The sequence below is a fragment of the Syngnathoides biaculeatus genome, chromosome 10 (assembly GCF_019802595.1).
Source record: "Syngnathoides biaculeatus isolate LvHL_M chromosome 10, ASM1980259v1, whole genome shotgun sequence".
Lineage (NCBI taxonomy): Eukaryota > Metazoa > Chordata > Actinopteri > Syngnathiformes > Syngnathidae > Syngnathoides > Syngnathoides biaculeatus.
Window position 1 is genome coordinate 20,818,808 of NC_084649.1, and position 24,600 is coordinate 20,843,407.

Below are 24,600 nucleotides of genomic sequence, written 5' to 3' on the forward strand. Positions count from 1 at the left end.
CAATAACAAATAAAAACATAATAAATAAATCAAGTCTACAATCATCTGATTTTCACAAGAAAAATGATTTAAAATGTTGCAAAAACTGGGAAAACCGCTTGAGAGAAAAATAGCTATATTATGTAAATAGGAAAAAATGATCAAAAATGTAATTCAAGATCAAAATAATAAAATAAAAACAACAAAAAAAGGTATGAAAATTGTTTATTTGACTCACTTCAACTCCTTAAAGAAGCTAAAATCCTGACAATTCATTAAAAATGATGAAAACTTTGAAAAGTGAAAAAAATATTGAATTGCGAGTTCAGAAATATTTGATGGACTTAAACGTGAACATTTAATATTTGGAGCTCACATTTGTAGAAAAAGGTTGCCCGGAGTGCTCACGTTGGGACCGTTCGCTTGATTTGGGGTCAGGGACCCCCCTTGCGCCAAAACTACGTGCAGGGAGGGGGTCCATTGGAGCGAGGTTTGCGTTTCCCCGGCGGGCCACGAAGGAGGTCCGCCGGCGCCGCTCACCCGGCCACCAGCAGCCCGCTGATGTGCTGCGGCAGCGTGTAGACCAGCAGGCCCAAGAAGAGCGTCAGCACGGCCAGGACGGCGCCGGTCACCAGCAGCTTCTTGAACTTCTTCCACACCACGAAGACCAACGTCTTCATGGGGTTGGCGAACCACGTCAAGCTGGTGGTGGGACGGCTGCCAGCGCCACACGCACACAAAATGGCGGCACCCGAATTCAGTTCATTCCATTCAGAATTTCCCAATTGCCGGAGAAAGTGTCCGCTTCGTGTATTTATCTGTGCGCGCAACAACTGAAGACAAACAAAAACTCGCCGCGCGTGGACGGACGCGCAATTTAAAAACAAATCTTTTGCGATTGTTTAACACAAAATAAGATTAAACACGCTGGTGTGAAAAACCTGTGTGCAAAACTACCCCCCCAAAAAATCTCCATGGCAACGCTGCTGTAACATTCAGAGCCATCGTGATCGGTAAGTTTGTCAGCGCTGCTCACAACTGTAAAAGTACTTTGAAAACATTAAACTTTCATATTAAGATGGGGGGGGGGCGGTGGAACGGTGGATCAGATGGGTAAAGCGTTGGCCGCACAGTTCTGAGGACCTGGGTTCGATCCCGGCCCCACCTGTGTGGAGTTTTCATGTTCTCCCCGTGCCTGCGTGGGTGTTCTCCAGGTGGGTACTCCGGTTTCGTCCCACATCCCCAAAACATGCACCATTAATTGGACATTCTAAATCGCCCCTAGGTGTGATCGTCAGTGCGGCTGTCTTTGTGTTTCCTGCGATTGGCTGGCAACCACTTTGGGGTGTACGCTGCCTCCTGCCCGTTGACAGCTGGGATAGGCGACCATCGTGAGAATAAGCGGCAAAGAAAATGGATGAATGGATGGATTACGACGGGGGCCACAAAATATCATTCCCGCGGGCCGCAAATGGCCCGCACGCTGCCAGTTTGAGACCCGTACCTTATCGGGAGATTATACTAGCGCGTTCAACTAAATTTTTACACTTCAAATTGTCGAATCATAAGCTCATTTTTGCTTGACTCACTTATCGCGATAAAATGTGAATCATTATCGCAAGACAACAAACAGAAGTTTGCGGGCGAGGCTCACTTTGGCTTGTCGAGAGGTTCGGGCTCCTTGCGGCCACGCCCCACCGGGTTGGCCTCGGCTTGGTCCGACGTCAGCAGCTGCAGCTCCGCCTCCACTTTACCCTGCAGGTGCCCACAGCCGCCCCCGCCCCCCCACCCCCAACACACACACACGTTAGCGGCTTTTGCACAACGCAATATAATATTAGTCAAGTTTGTCCCACTCAAAATTCTCCACACAAACCCCCGCACAATGACAACATTTTCCACATTTTTCTCATTGATCGCAAGTAATAGGTTAGGCAATCGATCAGAATCAGAATCAGCTTGAATCGGTTTTGAGACCACTGATCGGAGACTTCAAACCTTGGACTTCAGACTGCAGATAGCAACCCTCGCACCCCAGACCTCAAACATCAGTTCTCAGATCCTCAGATTTGAGACTTCCGACTCCTAGACCTGTGTCGGACTTCAGAGTTTTGATACCAGATGAACAGATTTTAAACTTCATCTCATCCTCAGAACTCAAATCAACTCAACTCAAAAACCCAAATCAGTTTTCAGACCTTCGGTCTCGGACTTCAAACCTCGGCTATTTTCACCTCAGACTCAAGATATTTTTTTATCACTCGGATGCCAAACCTCAAGTCTCGCTCCTCAGAACCCAGAATGAAGACCTGAGACAGACTTAAGACTACAGAACTTCAACATCCGACTTTAAGAAGTCGGCTTGTGGGTGTTTCCTCCCCAGGCTCACGCGCCAAAGTCGGCACGGGGAGGAGCTGGATGAGGCGGCTCGGGCATCTGGTTCCACCGCCCCGGGCCCCGGTGAGATCTCAGATGAGCGCAAGAAATCTTTGTTGTCATTATGCGGCGTTGTGCGCAGAATAGCGAGCAGAAAATGTTGTAACAGGGCTGTAACGTGATCGCATGTTGGTGCAAACGACGGCGGCGGCGGCGACCATGAGCAAGTGGACGTTTCCGCCGGCGTCGGTGAAGCAGACGTCGTCCTGCTTCAGGCGGGCTCGCTTGTCTTTGGTCTTTTTGTTTTTCCGGCGGCGGCGGGCGTCTCGTTCCTCGCGCTCCCAGTCGTCGGCCGTCTTCAGGCGGGTGAGCGGCCACCAGCCCTTCATCTTCTTGGAGCGGAAGATGGACGCCCGCGGGCGGGCGCGCTGATCGGCCATCCGCGCCGTGCACTTGGCCGCCGACTTGGCACCGCGGACCATGTCGCTGAGGCGCAGCTCCAGCGAGCCTCGGGCCGGCAAAGGCAGCAAAGATCGTTCGTGAATCGCGTCGCAAGATCAGCGGCGAGTCAGCAACAATGAATCAAAGGATTGTTTTTTTTTGTTTTTGTTTTTTTTTTTCAGAAGGAAAACAGCAAAATTTTGCGATCTTTTCAAAACACGGACTCCGACTACACATCACCCCTCCAAATAAAATAAAATACTTTTTTTAATCTATGTATCTGAAAAATATTGCTTTTTTTCCTGTCAAAGGTTTGACTCCTTTTTCTCCAAATATGATTTGTTTTCCTGTCTAAGAATATTTTTGCTGTATTTAGAAAAATCCTATTTATATAAGTATATAATAATAAATATATGTATATATATATATATACAATTTTAAAATTATATTTGTATTATGTATATAATATATATTTGTAAACTTTTTCATTTTCATTTTATTAAATTAGATATTAACAGTAGTTTTCTACTGTCTTTAAAAAATATGCCTTTTTCCCTCGAAATGTAAAATGTTTTTCTCTCTCCAAAACAAACAAATCTTTCTGTAAGCCATTCTATTCTTCTTTTGAAGAGTTAACCTTTTTCTTCTAAATATGCAACTCTTTTTTGTCTCCTAGACTTTTCCCTAAAAGTACAAAAATATTTTTAAAATAAATTATGTTTTTCACTCCACCATATGACTAATTGACTATTTTAAAAAATTCTAATATAAAATCCTTTTTATTTGTGCACTTCTATATGAATTTACAGAACATTTTAATTATTACTTTTCTAAACAAAACATTTTTATTCAAAGTATTTAATAAGTGACATGACAATTTTCCTGTATATTTTGTATAATATTTTAATTTTTCTCTCAAAAAAACCAAAGCACAAGATACATTTTCTTGTATCTATTTTTTGGGTGAAAATCTATTTTTATTTTTAACTTTTTCAATGAAATGTTTTAATTATCTGTTTTCTATTTTTAATAAATAGAAGCTATTTTTGAGAAAGTCTTTAAAATACTTTTTTTTTTCTTTTCCAAAATACCCCCCCCCCCCCAAAAAAAAAAAAAATCGTGAAGGAATCTCGAGCAGGCTCACCGAGGAAGTCGTTTTGCGATATGCGATCGTAGTCCCAGAGCTGCAGCGCCAGAACGGCCGGCTGTCGGGTCTCGGACTCTTCCAGCGAGAAGAACGACTCCCTGCGCTTGCACACCAGTTCTTTCTTCAACACACACGCGAGCGCAACGTCGTCAAATGCGCAAACGGGATCAACTTCTTCAAGTTGAACGGAATAAATCGGTCCGATTTTATCCTTAGTTTCATTTTGAAAAATACTGTAGGGCAATGCTGGGGTCAGCCAAAAATCAATCTGATCAGCAGTTCCTCTTTTGCGCTGATTCGGTAGGAGGCGTCGCGATTGCGATAATGGACTTCCCCCTATAGGTAAAAAACGGAACTGAACGAGTCGAGGCGTGGCGGTCAAACGATTCATCGGCAACGATTTTGATCATTGATGAATCGAATTTCAGATTGTCGGCAGCAAGTATTTTGAGATTTCATAAGTTCCCCGTGAAAGAAGAACTTTGTGTTCTGCCAAAATATGACATTTGCAAATCATCTGATTTTACTTCGTTAAACAATTGTCAACATCTTAGTACTTGAGTTCCCTGACGGATATTACGGACCAACCCAGCACCAGAATCGTAATTCTATTTGTTTGTGCGCTGTCGATTTCAAATAATGTCCATTTTTTTTTAATAAAGGGATGAAAAATGTTTTTTTTTTTAATCTAATGCCATCGATTAATCCAAAACAAGAGGGGACAGATCAATTATTAAAATAATCTCAAGTTGCCACCATAGAACTACAACTTGAATATGATGTTTCGGTATTCATTTGAAAGTGATCTCTATTTCCTGTATTTGTTTTTGCACTGAACTGAAAAAGGACAACAATGGAGTTAAAATCATATGATATTTCTCTAAAATAATATAATATCTACAGTGTATTGTAAATAATGATAATGTATCATTAAATTGTTTTTTTAAAAAAATCAGTGCAATAGTGGATTAAGTGATAAAAGATGCTAAATTACATCCACTTAAATATCCATCCAGCCATTTTCTTAGCTGCTTATCCTCAAAAGGGTTGCGGGGAGTGCTGGAGCCTATCCCAGCTGTCAACGGGCAGGAAGCGGGATACACCCTGAACTGGTTGCCAGCCAATCGCAGGGCACATTGAGACAAACAGCCGCACTCACAATCACACCTTGGGGAAATTTAGAGTGTCCAATTAATGTTGCATTTTTTTGGGGTGTGGGAGGAAACCGGAGTACCCGGAAAAAACCCACACAGGCAGCGGGAGAACATGCAAACTCCACACTGGCGGGACCGGGATTGAACCTGGGACCTCAGAACTGTAAGGCCAACGCTTTACCAGCTGCCTCATCGTGCCACCTCCATATAAAAATATATCCATCCATCCATCCATCCATCCATCCATCCATCCATCCATCCATCCATCCATCCATCCATCCATCCATTTTCTTTACTGCTTATCCTCACGAGGGACGCAGATGTGCTACCTAATTTCTTTTTTGGGGGGGCGGGGTAGTTTTTTGCAGGAGTGAGTCTAGGGTAATTTTTTTTTTTTTTTTGGGCGAATGGGAGTTGGCCCAGTGTTGCGCTGGTGAATCAGGAAAGCGTGCTGGACGTAACTTGGAATGGACAACATTGGAGTTAGCCTACTGTCGTTGTCGGCCAAAAAAACCGATTCCAAAATTAAAACGCAACATCCACAACCCGCGACTGACCTCGGTGGGCAGGTAGTCAAAGCGGAAGACGAATCTCCAGTTGAAGTTTCCCTCTCCGGTCAGGGAATTGAAGTGGACGTCCGTCTCCTGCTTGTCTCCCTCCAGGCCTCGAATCCAACTGGATGAAAAAAAAAAACAAACAAACAGCCAATCAGCAGCCAGTTGAGAGAGAGAGGCTCACGGGTGTACGACTCCGACCGACCCTTTCACGTAGATGTCGGATGACGGGTCGCCGGTGAACGGGTTGACGTCGTCCAGGAAGACGTCTTCCGCGTTCCAGATGATGACGCGGAGCTCGTACCTGTTGCGGTGTAAAACCCTCAACTCAGTGGCTGGAATATTTTCCACAGAAATAAAAACTCATGGAGTGTCAGATATGTGTGAAAATAAAGGGCAAGAAGTGTGGAGTGCTGAGTGGAGAAAAGAAACAAGAAGTGCAGAGCGGGATGTTAAAAAATACGAGCAGTGGCGTGCTGGATGCAGAAAAAAAGGAGTGGAGTGGCAAATTTTGGAAAAAAAAAAGAGATGTGCTGGATGTAGAAAAGGCAAAAAAGCAGCAAAATGTTGAATGTAGAATAGAAAAAAGTGCGGTGCTGGATGTTACCCAAAAAAAGGAAGGCACTGGGTGCTGGATGCATGTTGTGAAAAGTGTAGCCAGTGGTGTGACGCTAAAAAAAAAAGCGAACGTACGATACGGGCAGCCGAGGCTTGATGTCCACGGGCGGCGGCGGCGGAACGTCCGTCGGGAACATGTCCACCCACATGTGGAGGAAGCCCTGCACGGACGCAGGACGGAGAGTGTCGCTGCAATGTCGGGACGCCGCCGTGGGCGGTCGCCTCGGTTACCTGCGGAAGTCCGGGTTTGTCCTGGTTGACGAGCGAGCGGATTTCCACGTGCTCCGGCACCAGCGCGACCGCTCCCGGGAGGAACTCGCTCATCTCGGCCCAACGTCGCAGAACGCTGAGGGCCGCGTGCTCCTCGTCCGCCGCCGCCGCCGCCTCCGCCGAACTCTCTGTCTTCTTCAGCACGTCTCAAATATACACACACATTTTTTTTTCTCCAAAAGATAATTTTCCCCCTCATTTTTATGTATATCTAACTGGAAAATGTGACTTTTTAATAATTTTTTCCTATCAAAGGTGTAAGACATATTTTTTAAACAAATGTTATAACTTTTGTTCTAAATACAAATATTTTTGTTCAAGTGATAAACATGACTTTTTTCCCCATAAAAAACAAAACAAAACACGACTTTAACTCCCCCCCCCAAAAAAAAAAAAAATATATATATATATATATATATATATATATATATATATATAATTGAAGCCTTCTTTTCTCCAAAATATGTAACTTTTCTTTTGGAAAAGGTATGGCCTCTTGAATAGAATATTTTTTTCCTCTAAAATGTATTTTTATTCATTATTATTTTAATTACTTTTATTGTCTTCTTAAAACTATAACATTTTATAAATGTGTACAAAAATGTTTCTTCTAAAAAAATCTTTTTTTTTTTTATTTTAGAGAATATACAACTTTATGGAGAAAAAAAAAGAATTTTCCTCCCAAAAACTTTAAGTTATATACATACGTTTTTTTTTTTTCTGGAAAATATACAAATCCATTTTCTTTCCCAAACGGCAGACGGTCTAAAACCAAAGTATTCCACTTGTCATCTCTTATTCCAGAAATGATTTTCGTGGAATTTTTGAAAACTAACAGCGCAAGTGAATGTGCGAAACCCACTCTTACCTTCCGGGACGGCCTCGGAAGGGATCTTGAAGATCTTGTTGAGGACTTTGACCTCCGACGGTCGATATTCCGGGGCCGGAATGCCGTTTTTCTTGCAGAGCTCGGAGAGGATGACCGAGGGCTTTTTTGCGTCCCGCCACGCGTTGTAACCTTGGCTGCGGACGGACAACAAACGTCGGCGACAGCGTCGCTTCCCACAAACGAGCACGGTGAAGATACGCCTCAATTCCAAACAATTCCAGTGTCAGGTAAAACCCCCAGAACACACATTAAATAAAAACTGTAAAACTGAATTCATTCTATCAATTGAAAAGATGACGAAAGAAAAAGGAAAATGCAAGCCAGACCGCGACGGAAGAACACATGCCGACTAAAGTCAGGCGTCACAGTAAAGCTCACGCGTCGTAGCTGAGGGCCAGGCCGCACGTGGCGCGGTGCCGGCTGTAGAAGCGGTTCTCCAGGTCCACCCGCGTCTCGCCGATGACGTCGTCGGCGCCCACCATGTCGTGGTCCATCACCCTGACCAGCGCATCCGTCTCGCCGGGGAACGACACCGTCGCTTCGAACACCCTGCAACGAGAAGCGTGCGCCGACTGGTTCAACTCCCTCCGGAGGACTGACTGCGGTGCTGGATGCGGAAAAAGGAAAAGTGCTGACAGGCAAGGGGCAGACAAAGCAAAAAGAAGTGGAGGATGTAAGAGAAGGAAAAAAAAAGGTGGTGGATGAAGAAAAAAGAGGAGTTGGACTGCTGGATGTTATCAAAAAAAAAAATCTTCTTGACAGACAAAAAAAAAAACCCAAAGCAAGTGAAGTGCCGGATGTCGAAAAACAAGCGGTTAAGTTCCAGATGTGAGAAAAACAAACAAATGAATGTAGAAAAAATGTTACAATGCTAGCTGACATTTTATAAAATTTTGCAGAAAGAAAGATGGAGGCTACTGAATGCAAAAAAAATTTTTTTTTTTTTTAAATCGATGGAGTGCTGGATGTAGAGAAAACAATTGACGGAGTGCTGGAATAGATTAAAAAAAGATGGCACACTAGATAAGTATAAAAGAAATAGTGGAGTCCTCAATGAAGACAAGAAAAATATGAACTGGAGTGCTGGATGGGGGGGGGGCAAACAGTAGAGTGCTGAATTGAAAAAAGACAAGAAGAGTCGGAGTGCCGGATGCAGAGAAAAACAAGGATCTTAGTACAAGAGTGAGGAAAAAAAAGACGAAGTTCTGAATGAGGAAGATAAAACCCAATTGCAGTTTGTTAGATGTAAAAAACAAACAAACAACGGTAAAATATACGCACTCTCCAAACACGGGATTGAGTTGTTTGGGGATGTAACGGTCCTTGGTGTCTTGACTCTGCTGCCCAACGCGGACCACCAGGTACGGGTCGGCTTTGCCGTTCGGGTCCGTGGGAGCCAGATTGGTGCCCTGGTGGGAGAGCCAAGAAGAAGAAGTATGCAAATATGCGGGGGTCCACGGAACAGATCCCAAAATCCGCAGGGAGGACACCCCCACCAGAAAGCATTTTGTCCGGGCCGTCGTATGGCTCACCTTGACCACGTAGACCCGAACCAGCACCTTGAGCGCTGAGTTCTGGGGGATCCCTTTGGAGATCTGACACTTGACGTCATCTTCGTCCTCCTCTGAATCGATCGGGTAGACCAGGAAGGAACCCTGAGGAGAAAGATTGGCGGAGTTGGGAAAAGAAAAAGTGAAAAAGGAAGGAAGGCGGATTTGTCTACCTTGTACTTTCCCATCAGACGCTCGTCTTCGTCTTCGTCGGCGTCCTCGCCGATCGCTCGGCCTTTGTACAGCGGGAAGACCTGAAGCCAGTCCTGGAACTGCCGGAACTCTGACTCCAAGTCGCTCGGATACAACTGAACGTGATTCCGGCGCAACAACAACATTGGACATTTTTCACCTCTTGTCTATTAAACGTGCAATTTCACAAGCCTGCCTTGACATAAGTTTTCAATCATTCCTTAACTCTGCTCGTATCTCACAGACACTCCCGTGGGCGTTTTTGGGATCTTGCCTTGGCTAGTGTTTTGGTGCCTCTGCCTTGTTTTTGACTGCCCTTTGGTATTGCCCTGTTTTTGGAATAAAACCACTCTGAACATGATGCCTTTGGCCGGAAGTCCTGCATTTGGGTTTGCCCCTTTGCCGCTGGTTCACGACAGGTTCCAGATGGCCGACGCCGAACTGTGAAGCTAATAAATCTCTTTTGGGGCAATCCCAATGCTAATATGCTGACTTTCCTTGACACTTTTTTTGTGCATCTCGTCATGACGAACACGTCCACCCAATTTCGTGTCGACGGGTTAAACTCACGTCAGGAGCTGATTTTTGCAAACCTTTCTAGACTTTTTTTGTCAATCCTGTTATGACAGCCACGATTGTCCAATATGGTGTTGATGGACGCAACTGCTGTCGGGGGTATTTTTTTTTTTTTTTTCGTCAGAGCGACTTTTTTTAGGGTTGACTGTTCCCGTCTCACCTTGAGAGTGGCGATCTTCTTTCGCTTGTGAGGCTCCATCTGCTCCACCGCCGGGTCCGCCTCAACCTCTTCTACGTTTGGCGCATTCCCTGCGTCAAATAATCAGAATTTTGGATTTCAAACGATGCTGCGTTAACATCATATACGAGTACGAATACAAATACTGTACGCTCGTATTTCACAGGTGATGTGTGAGCACAACTGTGTGTCTTTTATTTTTGTCCACACCTGTCTCTCCATCTTGTTCCTCCTCTTCCTCCTCCTCCTCAGCAGCCTGAAGACAAATTAAAATTCGAGAACTATAAAATTGGAAATGTACATTATTTACATTGTATTAGATGTCTATGTATCGAATGGGCGTCATATTTAACGGATGGACCTTTTAATGTACCTCATTTACTGTATCCTGTATGATTTTGAATGGACTCTACCTCTAATATTTATATTTAACACTCTATACACCGGTAATGCCGACGTGTGCATCTTGTCAGACCGTTGGCCTCGCAGTTTTCAGGTCCGGGATTCAATCCTGGACCCCGCCTGTGTGGCATTTGCATGTTCTCCCCGTGCCTTTTGTGGGTTTTCTCCGGGCACTCCGGTTTCCTCCCACATCCCAAAAACACGCAACATGAATCGGACACTCTAAATTGCCCCTAGGTGTGATTGTGAGTGCGGCTGTTGTCTGTACCCCCCTCCTACCCGATGACAGCTGGGATAAGCTCCAGCACTCCCGTGACAGTTGTGAGGATAAGCGGCCCAGAAATGGATGTCTGGATATTTCCATCCATTGTCTTCAACACTTATCCTCATTAGGGTCGCGGAGACTGCTGGAGCCTATCCCAGCTGTCAACGGGCAGGTGGCGGGATACACCCTGAACTGGTTGCTAGCCAATCGCAGGGCACATGGAGGCAGACAACAGTCGCACTCACAATCACACCTACGGGCAATTTAGAGTGTCCAATTCATGTTGCATATTTTGGGGATATGTGGGAGGAAAGTGGAGTGCCCACAAAGGCATGGGGAGAACAGGCAAACTCCACACAGGTGGGTCCGGGATTGAACCCGGGACCTCAGAACTGTGAGGCCAACGCTTTACCAACTGATCCACCGTGCCACCCGGATGGGCATATTATGGAGTAAATGTAGCTCCAACTTACCATATTTACATCCTATGTATTGCATGTACAATCTATGAACTTCTCGTGTAGCATATTTGCCTCGGATTGAGTGCCTACATAATGCAAGTTCCATATTTCCATCTCATTCAATGTATTGCATTCTACATCTGGTGAAACTCTGATCTTGCAAATATCTGGCCTGTTTCTCCAGCTCTTCCAGGGACGCGTAGTACTTGGACCACCAGTCCAGCTCCTCCGCTTCCGGCACGTCCTCCTCCAGCTGCTCGTCCTCGTCCTTTTGCAGCTTCTATAGCGGCGCATGCGGCTCAACGGGTCAAAGCGGTAGAACAAAAAAAAAGAAAAAAAAAAAAGGGAAGTAACACAGGTCGGAGAACACGTACGTTGATCAGCTTGATGGCGCAGTTGGGAATCTTCGACTCTCTGACTGACAGGTTGCCGAGTTTGATCTTGCTCAGTGACTTCAGCGTGCTGGTCTCGGTCGGGGTCGTCTTCTTCACTGGTGACATGTGGGGAAAAATCTTTTGGGGACATCACTTTTACTATCAAGGTGCACTGGAAAAGTGTGCCTTGATCTGGAGGTTCACCCGATTTCTATGTATTCATATGAGGTAATACTATCATACTTTGCTACAAATACTTTGTTACCTCCTGGAAGCCATGACCTTATCGTGGTGGAGGTTTTTTGTGTGTCCCAATGATCCTTGCCTGGGGCTTTATGCCCGGGGTAGGGTCACCTATTGCAAAAAGTTCCTGGACTGGAGGTGGGGCTCGAAGGGGAACGCCAAGTGGCCGGGTGTACACCAACAAGGCCTGGTCGGACACAGCCGGAAAGGGCCCAAAAGGCACTGTCTGTCATGAGCAAGGCCGGACCACGGCCAAGAGGTGCGTTAGGTTTAGTATGCTTTCCCGCATCCAGGGTTAATAGTCCAGTCACTCTTTCGGTTATGGTCTTTAGTTGACTCATAGTTATCGAACATTGTTTCTTGCGTTTTGGGTCCTGCCTTTTTGGACTGTGTTGACGTGGACAACTTTTCTTTATAATAAAACCCACTGAACATCATGTCCTCGTCTTGGAGTCCTGCAGTTGGGTCCGCCCGTGCACCGTTGGTTGGTGACACCTTCAACACTGTGTAGAGTGAGGATGGGGTGCTGCTGACCTCAACTCAGGACGATGTGAGTCGGTAGGGAGAATGCTTTGAAGCCCTCCTTAATTCTACCAACATGCCTTTCCATGAGGAAACAGAATCTGGGTTCTCTGAGAGGGGCTCTCTCTATCTCTGGGGTTGATGTAACTGAGATGGTTTAAAAAACTCCTCAATGGCAAGACCCCAGTAGTGGATGAGATTTTCCCAGAGTTCCTGAAGGCTCTGGATGTTGCGGGGCTGTCCTGGTTGACATGCCTCTGCAACATCACATGGACGTCAGGGCCACTGTCTCTGGATTGGCAGACTCGGGTGGTGGCCCCCGTTATTTTTGAAAGGGGAATTGAAGGGTGTGTTCCAACTACAGGGGGATCAGACTCTTCAGCCTCCCAGGTAAGGTCTATTCAGGGATTTTGGAGAGGAGGCTCCATCAGGAAGTTGAATCTTAGATTCAGGAGGAGCAAGGTGGTTTTTGTCCTGGCCATAGAACAGTGGACCAGCTCTACAGAGTAGACTGGCTTCTCCTTCGCATAGAGAAGAACCATATGAGGTGGCTGGGGCATCTGTTTCAGATGACTCTCGGCCGCCTCCCTGGTGAGGTCTTCTGGGCATGTCTCTCTGGACGTATAGCCAGGGGACAAGCCAGGACAGGACAGGACAGTCTCTTGGCAGGCCTAGGAGCACCTCAGGATCCTCCCGGAAGAACTGGATGAAGTGGCTGGGGAAAGGGTAGGCTGGGCATCAATGGTAAACGTACTGCCCCCGCGACCTGACCTCAGAGAAGCTGGATGGATATGAAAGCCACCCTTTGAGGTCATTTTGTCATTAGTTTAAAGGCATATTGACAAAATGATATCATATCCGCAACCCTGTCGTCGTGGCATTTCATTTGAGATATTATTTGATATAGTTTGCTGCAAATAGATTTGAGACCTTCACCTCTGGGTTTAGGCTCTTCCTCTTCCTCATCTGGCTCGTCCCCCGACTCGGGCGCAGCGTAGTCCATGAGGTTCTGGACCACGTGGGTCCCGACCAGGACCTGGTGTCCGAACGCTCGCCGCTCCACCACGAAGAGGGTCAGAGGCGGGTGGAGGTAGGCCTGCTCCGGCAGCTTCTGATTGGACCGCATGGGAGGGAACCCCAAAACGTCACCTGAGTGTCTTGGGGCCCCCGCTCGGGGTGCCTCACGGTGCCAACTGACCACGTGGAGGAAGCGGACCAACTCCTTGAAGTTGGCGTGGCTCTTGTAGCTCTCCATCTCCTCGGACTCCAGCTGGCGTCCGGCGCACTCCACCTTCACCAGGGGGCGCTCCACCTGGAACAGCTGCACCCGCTTCAGCTCACGCAAGCCCCAGAACAGCACCTGGACACGTATTTGCATCTCAAATTGACTTTGCCACGCCTCATTTCATTTCTATAGTCATCATATATTCACCATATTTACCCCGTTTTTTGTACTTATGTACTTAAAACAATTTCATTTAAATTGATTATGCATCGTGCATGTTACATCATATCGAAAGTATGTTAATACTAATCCATCTTAATATTATTTTCAGTGTTTATTCCCCTCTAACGCAGCATATTAATATCATATTGAATGTCTATACACTACAACAAACAGTATTGACATGATATTTAATGTATGTATCTGGATAATGTTGATGCCATAGAGTACTCCCCTTATTCCTTTACATATCAATTTAATGTAATGTCATTATATTGTATACTGTCATTATATTGGTCTGTACAATGAATGTACTACAATTACATCATATGTAGTATTTACTGTACTTCTAACACTATATATACCATAGAATCTATGCTATATAGAAAATAGAAAATATATATACTGTCGATATGTATATCATGTATTACATAGATGATGGATGATTCTTACAACCCTTTACTGGATGTCATAATTCATGTTGTATATTTCTCTCAAGCCCCCCCCCCCAATCCTTTTACATGGCCCACAAAAGCCAATCAGGTGCAACTTCCATGATTTTTGCTCATTAACATAATTTCTACCAGTTTTTGATTCAAACAATAACCGAAAGAAGTATGATCCTTGATTTCTGATTTTCAACAAAGTTCTCCATCAATTTATTGTCTGTGCATCACAACACGAGGAGGCGATGAAACATTTACGGCCCTCCGAGAGAAAATTTAACGTGGCCTCCAGTAAAAATGACTTTGACAAACCTGCTCCAATGGATCATATTTCACGTAGTGTATGTTAATCTCGGCATATCATATTGACGTCATGTGAATGTTGTACATCGCTCAAATGCTATTGGCGAGTAATGTACATATTACGTCACCTCTATTCTGAAGTTCCTGAGGACGGGTCGGACTCCCTCCGGGATGTCGTAGCGGCGCTGGTCCGGCAGGTAGGTCAGCTCCTGAGGGTCTACGCTGCTCGGGAGGGAGGGCTGCCCGGGGGGGGGACAGGTCCACTTAAGCGTCACAACTACTCCAAAAACACTGAGTTGCTTGTGTTTTTTTCACATACTTGACAAAAAAAAAAAAAAGAATTCTGATTCTATCAAATTCTGTCTATGCCATGTTTGCGACGACAACAAGTGACCAGGGAAACCCAATCATAAGTGTCGGCTTTTGAAGGCTGAAATTGATATATGTATGTATTAAAAAAAAAAAGAAGATAAATATGAGTTTTTGTTGTAATTTTTTGACTGTAACAAAAATTGTAATAAAGGAAATTTCCAAAAACTGTAATTTAACTATGCATTTTCTCCATGTAATGGAACGAATTTCAATTCCGTAAATGTTGAAATTACATTTGTGATATGTAATCTGTAACTCTCCAACACCGCTGGTGAAACAGTGCATCTGTGAAGCTTTAAAATAAATATGAATAATACAATAAACACTCGCTGGCTACTCGGTCTTTGCAGGGCAGGACACGAGCGTGACTGGCACATGTTAACGTCAGAGCGGCGGGCTTCACCTCGCCGAAGGACGAGTAGTCCAGCTCGATGAGCTCAAAAGCCGCCAGCAACTCTCCGGCCGGCGTCCTCCCCGCGTTGATGTCGTGGAAGCGCAGGCGGGGCTTCCGGTACGGCGTCTCCGCCGCTTTCAACTCGGGTTCGGCGTACGCTCGGCCCAGAGGCTTCGGCCTACCCTGGACGCAAAGCGGGCAGTCGCGGGTTACGACCTCCCTCCTCGCCCCGTCGGGGCGGCGGAGACGGGCGTTACCACGGCGTCGTAGTCGAAGATGTGGACGATGACCAGAGGGGGGTCGTGACGGAGGTCCTCCATGCTTCCCTCCAGCAGGACGCGCTCGAACAGCAAACACTCGGACCACGCCGGGGACAGCGTCTCTGGGGACACCTGCCGCACACCCGTCACAGGCCCCTGAACTTCCTTTCACACTTGGACCGCCACCGAGTAGAATTGTCGGCCGTTTTGGGTCATTACATTTTTTTTCCAGGGTTCTCACGCCAAAGAACCGTGATGATGAATATCAAATACTTGTACCAGTTTCGCAGTAGTACTTTGTAGTACTCACCTTAGTCACCTGACACTGGGTAGAGAAGAGCACCTTGGCGAAGGGATCCGATAAGCCGTTGTCATCGGCCGGCATTAGGCCGCGAGCTTCATAGAGGTGACATCGTAGCTGGAAGTAACGACTGTCTGCGAACGCGACGCACGTCAGCTCAAATAGTTGCCAAGGGAACCGGGAAAACGATCGCAAAGCAACCAAACATATTTCAATCCAAATCTCAGCAAACGTTATTAGAATTTGTGTGATACCGCAACAAATTGGAATTGAAACAATCTGGCCTGCCCATGGAAAATTCAAACATCCATCAATTTTCCAAGCTGTTTATCAATTTTTAAATTAAAATTAAAATAAATAAATAAATTTAGATTTAAAAAAATTTAAATAATCTTGTGTTATTTTGTCAAAAAATGTAATGCAGGATTTAAAAAGAGTAGGACAATTTTTAAAAAATAAATAGATGATGTGACAAATTTCCATTAAGGAATTTTTCACATTTAAATTTATTTCAGAGAAAAGAGTTTTACCAAAAAAAATTGAAGAAGTGATTCTTAGAACGTTAAACTTTTGTTATTATTTTATTTTAAACTGAAACAATAAATCGGTGCAACACCTTATAAAGAAAATGACAACTTTTCAATGAAAACTTTTTTTTAGATTTAAAAATAAATACAATAAAAGTGTGACATCTTTCAACGTTCAACTTTTTTTTGGATTTCATTTATAATTTATAAAGGAAAGATTGTGTTATTTGTCAACATTTTAACTTCTGAATCTTATGGCAGCCACTAAAACAAAAAACTTAGACACCCCAGAACTGGAAGACTTCATTGGACTCACCCTGGCAACACAGGCTGACGGGGATCCTCCTCGTTGCCGTAACGACCGGCGGGGTCTCGTTCTCCTCCGACTCATCGTAGATGGGCAGGAACTCGTCCGGTAGCGAGGTGACGGCCTCCTTGCTGTACTTGGCCTGACCCAGCCACAAGTACACCTCCAGCTTGGCGAAGATCTCGCTGGCGGAGCCGCCCGGAGACTAAAAAGCACAAGATGTGGATCGTCGGTGTCAGGGGCATGGCCAGACCACTGCCCTGGGAGGTACCACCGCCTAAGTTTCTAAGTGTTGTGTAGAGCATCCACTTGTGTGCCTCCTTAGTCTTGTTACGTTTTTGTTCACGTATCAAGTGTTGCCTCATAGTCATCGGACCTTGCTTCATATCTTTGGTCTTGCCTATAGCCTAGTGTTTTGTGCTTCTGCCTATTTTGGACTGGTTACTGGTATTCGACCTTAGTTTGGAACAAAACCACACTTAATATCTTGTCCTCGTCTCGGAGTCCTGCATTTGGGTTGAGGCCCATGCCTTGTGCTCATGACAGTCGGCCGTACACCCGTACAAATGTTCGTACATGGGTGATACGAGGGATCGTGTAATGGTTCACAGGTGACTTTCCTGGACGTCCGGATGCCTGGAATGTTTTGAAAATGCACCCCTCAAAGCCAGTTTGAAGCCGACAATTTACCAGGTTCAATGTAACCACTTCCAGACCTCCAAAAACGAATTGTCCGAAGAAACCTTTGAAAATTCATCCTCCGAAGCTAGTTTGACATCCATCCATCCATTTTCTTTGCCGCTTATCCTCACAAGGGTCGTGGGAGCGCTGGAGCCTATCCCAGCTGTCAAGGGGCAGGAGGCGGGGTACACCCCGGACTAGTTTGACATAGTAGCATGAAATTTGGTAAACATATCACGGGTAGAACCACAAAAAAGTCTCAAGAAGTCTGCCACTTTTGCTTTAAAGCCGCCATTTTGTGGTCCATGGTCATTCCGAAGACAGCGATGGTTTTACCTTCATGTAGAGTGTGGTAACGCGACCGCAGTCCCGCCCCCTCTGGTCCTCCACCAACGAGAAGATGACGGAGTGGGCGGGAATCCTGACGTAGGCCAATCGTTTGCTTCCGCTCAGCAACCACAAGAAGGCGTCCGGGATGGTGTTCTGGGGCTGGTCGCAGGTGAGAGGAAGTCAAAGCTCATTCAAATGACATATTTGTATTTTCTCTATTAATATTACTGTTAGATGACGGAGACCAAATGGGAGGCGACGATAACATCGCACCTCTTTGGCCAAGTGTCGAAGTTTGCTCAGGAGTTTCTTAACATCCGACATTCGCTGTTTGAGCGTCTGCCTGGTTATCCTCTGCCTGGCTCTCACGGCCTGCCTGGCCACCCTCACCTGGAAAACGTGTAACCACAACGGTACAAAGTTACAGCTCATACATGTGGAAACTAATAACATCACTCTGAAAATCTTGGCTGAAAGGCTGAATTACCGGATGAAAAATCATTGCATGTTGAAAAAATAATCATACAGTAGATCTGGAAAGCTCTCGTCATGAAGTACTCAATGTACTTTGCTGCAAACAGATTTTGGTCATTTTACCGGTCAAATTTTTCTCATGACGTCATCAGACTTTCCAAAAAATAAATTTTGGACATTACATCTTTAGAATATAATGACAGATCTGGAAAGATCTCATCATGACCTTTCATTTGAGGTATGATACGTTATTGCAAACACATTTTTCACCCATCCAACGATCCATCCATTTTCTTTTGCCGCTTATCCTCACAAGGGTCGTTGCAGCCTATCCCAGCTGTTACTGGGCAGGAGGAGGGGTACACCCTAAACTGGTTGCCAGCCAATCACAGGGCACATCGAGACGAACAGCTGCACTCACAATCACACCTAGGAGCAATTTAGAGTGTCCGATTAATGTTGCATGTTTTTGGGATGGAAACCGGAGTGCCCGGAGAACATGCAAACTCCACACAGGCGGGGCCGGGATTAAACGCGGGTCCTCAGAACTGTGAGGCCAACGCTTTACCAGCTGAGCCACCATGCCGTGCTAACCCTAACCCATTTTTGACCCTCTACAAGTCAAATCTTTTTTTTTTTTCGGGGGTGGGCATCATAACATCCAGGGTATATTAACAATGTTATATAAGATTGGGAAAGCTCTTATGATCCTATTTTATTAGAGGTATGCCTCTATGTATTTTGCACAAATTTTTGATCCCATCTCATAAAAATTAGCGCCTCACCAAATTTTTCTTAATGAAGGCTTTCCTGCAGGCGTCCAAGTTGTTGGGACGAAACTGAGCTCGCCTGTCTGAGAACAGTCTGAACTGTCTTGATTAAAACAGTTGAACAAGAAGAGGTGTGTGAGACCAAACCCATTTTTGAACTTCGACTTGCTCCAGGCGGTTGCTGACTTGCAGGAAGAGATCAGCTCCAGCAGCACGTGCACCAGACGCTCCTTCACGTTGCTCCGAGGCCTCCGCCCGAGACGCTCCGCCTCGTCCAGACCGATCTCCTGAAGCCGTCCCGCATGCGTGCCCGCGCATGAATTCAACAATCCAAGTGTCAACGCCCAGTCGGCGCCACCTGTGTCATCTCACCAGCCTGTCTGCCATCTTGCTCAGCCAGTTGGCCTGGTACAGACGAAAGCTGTGGTCTTCGAATTGACTCCAGACAAACAAACAGGGCTTGAGTTTCTCCGAGGGGGCCTGCAGCGGGATGCACTGGAATGACCTGGCAAAATTGAGGCACGGGTGAGATACGAGTGAGAAACGGGTGACAAACAAGAAGTACACGGGTGAGATGTAGTTCACACGGGTGACAAACGAGTGAGATGTGTGAAAAGTAGGCTACACACAAGTGACACCGAGGTGAGATTGTGTTACGTACATATAACACACCGGTAACACACGGGTGGCAAACAGGTGGAAGAGAAAGAACTGAGACAAGGGTGGCGCAGGGATGAGGCCTGGGCACAGGTGAGGCATCGATGACAAAGAGGTTACAAGCAGGTTAAGCAAAGGTGAGGAAAAAGTGAAATAAATGTGATACAGGTAAGGCTCGTGAGTGAGGTAGGCCACAGGTAAGCCTTGTTTCCACCAAGAAGTCAAGTCTGGAACAGTTCGGTTCACATTCTTTATGACTGGATGGAAAGAACGCAACAGGCAACACTACCTGTCGTACTCGGTGGGCTGCGGTCGCATGGGCGCGGACACGGAACAGTTCTCGGGTTCCGGACTCAGCACCGCCTCCCTGTCCAGGTCCTCTTCCGAGTCCAGAAGTGCTTGCGCCTCATTGCTGAGGTCCTCCCGGCTTTGCCTCAGCTCTTCCCGGCTTCGGTTCAGCTCCTCCCGGCTTTGCCTCAACTCTACCCGGCTCCGGTTCAGCTCCTCCCGGCTTTGGCTCTTCTTGGATCTCCCGGCTTTCACTGCCTTACCACGATTTCCTACCGGGAACACCGCAATTTACACCTACAGTTGTTGTTGTTGTTATTGCTGTTTATTCTGTCATTACACACATGTTGTTTTTACCTATGGACAGTTCAAAGGTCAAGGGCCCAGTGCCTACAGATGAATCCATCATGGTGACCTCAAACAAAGATGCGAAGAGCAGAAAATCTTCTCTCTCACCCAGGAAACCCTACATAAAAAAACAATCTCTTTAGAGTTAACCTGTGTTGTGGTGTACCTCAAAGCTCTGTCCTCTGTCCCCTTCGGTATGCATTCTTTTAACATTTGAAACAAGGTCATTTTGTTGGTCACTAACCTCAGGCAGAGGGTGAATCTCCTCCACGTCCACGGTCACTGCTTCTGGGACCTCCACCCCTGCCTCCTCGGACTCGGCGCCCTGTCGGCTGGAAGCTACGTGCAACAAATATGACTATTTTGAACATCATTGGTCAATTGGAAAGATCTTGCTTCTACCCAGTTAGAGGGCAAAAAACTGAATAATAATTAGCAAGGAAAGCCAAGCCCGCTGAGCATTATCATAATTTTCAAAGAAAAAAAAATCTAACGATACAAGGAAAAACATGAAAAAAAAGTTGAAAACCTGCAAGGAAAATGTTGTACTGTAAAAACAATAAAGTCTTGTTTTCTTCAAGAAATGCCACAAAGTTACAACTCAGTCGCAAAAAAATAATTTTACAAAAATAAATGATTCTATAATCGACAAAAAGTTATAATTCAATAATAAAGTCGTATTTTTCTCAAGAAAAATAATCTTATGAGGACAAAGCCTCTTCACCTTCCATCCTCTTCTCCTTCTTGCTGGCTCGCTTCTTCTTCAGTCCGAACCGCCCCAGCGTTCCTTTCACCTTCAACAGAACCACACATGACCAAGTCATAGTGATCCGACCAGACCAGTAGAGCTTCCTGATGGATCACATAGGACAGGATATGATGGATTCTAGTACCATCGGTAACTGGGACGAGTTGGAATCCACAGCGATGACTGATGGCGAGGAGTAAATCTCCACACAGAGTGCCAGAAGGATTCGACCACGGTAAAAGATTCCCTCTCCCAGTCCCTGGTTCAAAGCCTCGAAAAGACCACGGAAGCAAGATGGATGAGCTTCGATCTAGTTTTGATTGGTTGAGTCTGTTCGCAATTTTGGAGCCAAGAAAAGCATTTATTGAGGTGGTTTCAGAAGCGCTCACCTGGTGGACGTCTCCGAGGGTGGAGTTCCGAGGAGAACCGTATAGATTGACCCAACAGGGTCCAAAGGTTGGGTTAAAACCTGTGGGCAGACGCATTACTCCACTGAATACTTCTTAAAGAGCACAAAGATGGCAATCGAGCCCTTTCCTGGCTGTACCGTTCCTGGTGGGGTCGGAAATCTGCTGCAGGTCAAGGAAGTGTGTGGCAAGAGCGATATCCCCCATCTTGGCGTCATCAAGTATCTGAACTCTGATTCGCTGGGCCAGGGGCGGAAACTGCTCGATGAAGGAAATCTCCTCGTTCCACACTGGGCAGCTGGTGGCGTAAGCAACGGCTGTCTCGCCCTGACAGGAAACGGTACACTTTGAACCAGAGGTTCTAGACCCGAATACCCCATCTTGTGCTCATGCACCTTCTGTCCACCAAATGTGACTTGGACGTAAGGATCAATGAAGACCGTTCGATCTGTGACCTTGGACATTTTGGCCATCAATCCTGCATCCATAGTAGGCAGGCCCTCTGCCCTGTAGACCCGTACCCGAAATCGAGCCCATGGACGCTCAGAGGGCATACCGCGAGGCAGCATCAAATTCCTGTTGGGAACACATTCAATACAATCTTTCAAAGGAACAGCATTCATTTTACCACCAACAATCCATATAGTAGATATGCTCCAATCAGATGGTGGCAATCGGAAGGAATATCAGAGAGAGGTTTGTCTTTGAAGGAGCCCTCAAAATGATCAAAATGAGGTTAAGAGGCAAAAAGCTGTTTTTTCAGGTATGCCTCCTCGAGAATTTCGGGGAGTTTACTCATGATAAACAAAAAATATTCTGGTCAGACGTGTTTGTCTTTAAAGGATGTTAGAAAATAACAAAAATTATCTTAAAATCACGGCTTTCAGCCAAAATAATAGACTTCCTGTGTCTTTTGATGCATGACATTTTTCTTGTGTCCATTTGTTTACCTACGGGAACGAAACACATTTTCAAACTCCCGCTGCCTTACGGTCACATCCAGCCATAGCAAAGACTTCAGGAGTACACGTCGAGGAAAAATCCAGAGTCGGAGTCACTAAGGTACTTCGCAATTGTATTCAGCTCCGTCCCGGCAGCTCCTGCAACAACACTGGTCCCAAATCGTAGCAACTTAGTCGTTCCTCTGGTCCCATCAGTGTCGTGGAGAGGGGCGACGTGCGTCATGGGCGACAACTTGTCCTCCATACTACACCCCAGAGGCTTACATCCGACAACACCACACCGCGCTCACTTGGACGGCCCTCATCAAGTCCTCCACCGGGGATGTAATCATATTCAGAGGGCAGTAGATGGAAAGATGGGCGTCTACCACGGCCGACTCAGATGGTTTGGCCAGGTCCTCCGAATGCAAGAAGGCCTCATCATTCTCAGTGGAATTGGCTTTGTGGCTGAACTTGGAAAAAACTGTGGTTGGGCAAGTTTGACTTTCATAGGGCTCTGGAAATGACCAAAAGGACACAACAATGACTGCTTCAAGGCAAAATGGCAGACTTCCTGTGTCTTTTCAGGCATGGCTTTTTGAGACTTTTTCTGGGTCTACTCATGGACCAGATTTCTAGTTGAGAAGTGAAACTAGCATCAAGGTTTGAATGTTCCTCCTAAAATTCCAAGGGTTACATTTAAACACGTTTCAAAAAAATGCGTATGAACTGACTTGTCGATGTCATCGTTGGCGTTGGGCGTGGCGAGCGGCAGGCTGGGGGCGTTCAGAGCTTCCCCCTTCATCAGCACGCTGAGGCTGGCTTTCACGTAGCCCTTGACACCCGATCGGGTGTCGGCGGGGTCGGTGAGCGGTGCCCACTTCTGGTAGAAGCGGTGGTCTGCAAAGCAGTTCAGTGGTCATCCAGGATCTGAGGGGGCGCTGAAGCCTTTTGAATGATACCTGGCTCCCGGAACACAGTGGCGATGTCAATCTTGAAGGTTCCCACGTGGCTCATCAGGAACGCCAGAGTGCGACGGTGGTAGACCTGCAAAGTGGGACAGTTTGAGGCGGTTTTGGTGGTCTGTCGCTATGGAAACAAAAAAAAACCCGATTAAGGTGGAACTGACCTTGATCTCAATGACCTTATCAAAGAGGATCTCTGGAGTCTCATGGAACTCAAACTGGAAGTTCTGGAACAGGAATTCAACACAAGTCTGATAATTCACCGTCCGCTAGGTGGTTTTGTTGTGTTCTGACGTCTTTTAGTGTACGGTCTTTAAAATTTATTTCAATGTTTTCTGCATGGTTTTAAAAGGTGTTTTGTTGTCATAAAATTTGTTTCATTGGCTTCTACTGTGGGGCTATACGGTCTAAAAGCCTTTCATTGTCTTTTTCTATTGGGTTTTCGTCTCTTTCAAGGTGTTTCACATTCTTCAACTGGATTTTATTAACTCCTCTCATGTCTTATAAGTTGCTTTATTATCTGAAAATGTGATCCAATGTCTTCTAGCATTGTGTTTTATTGTCTACTAACGTGTTTTATTGTTTTCTGAAATGGGCTTTTATTGACCCTTCTTTTGTTTCAGTCTTAAAATGTGTTTTAATGGCTTCCACTGTTGGTGCGTTTTATTTTACGAGGTGTTTTATCACCTTAATTGTGTGTTTTATTGTATTCTAGTATGGAGTTTTACTGTCTTGAAGTGTGTTTTATTGTTTTCAACCGTGAGATTTTGTCTCATAGGTGATTGATGATCTTGTACTGGGTCCTATTGCACATTGTTGTCAAATTAGGCATTTTATTGCCTCAAAATATTTTATGTTCCACTGCAATGTCCTTTATCGGTCTTCAATTTTGCGGTGGTATGGTTTTATAAGGGCTTTTACTGGTTGATATTTTTATAGTCTTGTCCTGTGGGGTTTTTCGACGTCAAAGTGTGTTCAATGATGTCCAAATGTGTCATCAACTTTGAGCTATTATTATATTAGTCTTTGCGGTCTCTGCCTTTGCATACTTCGTTGTAAAAGGGACAGTTGGTGGACTTTTGAGTGGCCGTGTGTTTTTTCTGCTCTCCGACTCGGATGAAGACTGCCGGGTTGATGTTGATGCCCACCAGTTTCTGAGCTTCCAGGATGTTGACGTTCACCTGCAATTAGCCAATCAGATACGGTCACTGCTCCGGATGCTGCCCCCAGGTTTCCTGGAATTCTTCAAAGCATGACCCGAGCAGGTTTATTTATTCCTTGTCACATGTAGACTTTTTGGAACTAAGTTCAAACAATAGTATATGGTTCCTGGCCCTCTCGGAGTTTGTACTACCCCCTTTAGCAAGATCTTCTTTTGCCCTGATGAATTACTTACCCAGTAGTTCACATTGAAAGGTTTCTTGGGCTTTTTGAGATTCTGTACTA

The 24,600-nt window shown here is 45.6% G+C and overlaps 1 protein-coding gene across 5 annotated transcripts in view; it reads right to left on the minus strand.

The window, feature by feature from the left end:
- Positions 1 to 187: 187 nt before the first annotated feature.
- The window catches only part of fer1l4 (fer-1 like family member 4), a 31,430-nt gene continuing 7,017 nt past the window's right edge, over positions 188 to 24,600 (minus strand). For 3 of the 5 annotated variants that reach the window (XM_061833448.1, XM_061833447.1, XM_061833450.1), the window contains 41 exons: positions 24,204 to 24,335; positions 23,319 to 23,381; positions 23,152 to 23,236; positions 22,924 to 23,089; positions 21,644 to 21,824; positions 21,389 to 21,575; positions 21,231 to 21,310; positions 20,987 to 21,112; positions 20,818 to 20,887; positions 20,338 to 20,432; positions 20,103 to 20,211; positions 19,747 to 20,017; positions 19,173 to 19,305; positions 18,987 to 19,087; positions 18,816 to 18,903; positions 17,830 to 17,946; positions 17,563 to 17,715; positions 16,555 to 16,750; positions 15,721 to 15,845; positions 15,408 to 15,542; positions 15,160 to 15,333; positions 14,513 to 14,623; positions 13,390 to 13,551; positions 13,128 to 13,302; positions 11,427 to 11,542; positions 11,225 to 11,332; positions 10,135 to 10,180; positions 9,907 to 9,995; positions 9,152 to 9,286; positions 8,961 to 9,083; positions 8,710 to 8,837; positions 7,807 to 7,977; positions 7,408 to 7,562; positions 6,501 to 6,685; positions 6,345 to 6,430; positions 5,857 to 5,955; positions 5,655 to 5,772; positions 3,941 to 4,064; positions 2,574 to 2,863; positions 1,634 to 1,734; positions 188 to 696 (listed from right to left, as the gene is read on the minus strand). In XM_061833448.1, the coding sequence (XP_061689432.1) occupies positions 516 to 696; positions 1,634 to 1,734; positions 2,574 to 2,863; positions 3,941 to 4,064; positions 5,655 to 5,772; positions 5,857 to 5,955; positions 6,345 to 6,430; positions 6,501 to 6,685; positions 7,408 to 7,562; positions 7,807 to 7,977; positions 8,710 to 8,837; positions 8,961 to 9,083; positions 9,152 to 9,286; positions 9,907 to 9,995; positions 10,135 to 10,180; positions 11,225 to 11,332; positions 11,427 to 11,542; positions 13,128 to 13,302; positions 13,390 to 13,551; positions 14,513 to 14,623; positions 15,160 to 15,333; positions 15,408 to 15,542; positions 15,721 to 15,845; positions 16,555 to 16,750; positions 17,563 to 17,715; positions 17,830 to 17,946; positions 18,816 to 18,903; positions 18,987 to 19,087; positions 19,173 to 19,305; positions 19,747 to 20,017; positions 20,103 to 20,211; positions 20,338 to 20,432; positions 20,818 to 20,887; positions 20,987 to 21,112; positions 21,231 to 21,310; positions 21,389 to 21,575; positions 21,644 to 21,824; positions 22,924 to 23,089; positions 23,152 to 23,236; positions 23,319 to 23,381; positions 24,204 to 24,335 (5,490 nt within the window). In that variant the 3' untranslated portion in view covers positions 188 to 515. Of the gene's footprint in view, positions 697 to 1,633; positions 1,735 to 2,573; positions 2,864 to 3,940; positions 4,065 to 5,654; positions 5,773 to 5,856; positions 5,956 to 6,344; positions 6,431 to 6,500; positions 6,686 to 7,407; positions 7,563 to 7,806; positions 7,978 to 8,709; positions 8,838 to 8,960; positions 9,084 to 9,151; positions 9,287 to 9,906; positions 9,996 to 10,134; positions 10,181 to 11,224; positions 11,333 to 11,426; positions 11,543 to 13,127; positions 13,303 to 13,389; positions 13,552 to 14,512; positions 14,624 to 15,159; positions 15,334 to 15,407; positions 15,543 to 15,720; positions 15,846 to 16,554; positions 16,751 to 17,562; positions 17,716 to 17,829; positions 17,947 to 18,815; positions 18,904 to 18,986; positions 19,088 to 19,172; positions 19,306 to 19,746; positions 20,018 to 20,102; positions 20,212 to 20,337; positions 20,433 to 20,817; positions 20,888 to 20,986; positions 21,113 to 21,230; positions 21,311 to 21,388; positions 21,576 to 21,643; positions 21,825 to 22,202; positions 22,540 to 22,923; positions 23,090 to 23,151; positions 23,237 to 23,318; positions 23,382 to 24,203; positions 24,336 to 24,600 lie in introns of those variants that run through there. The other 2 variants (XM_061833449.1, XM_061833451.1) reach the window with 2 other exon arrangements.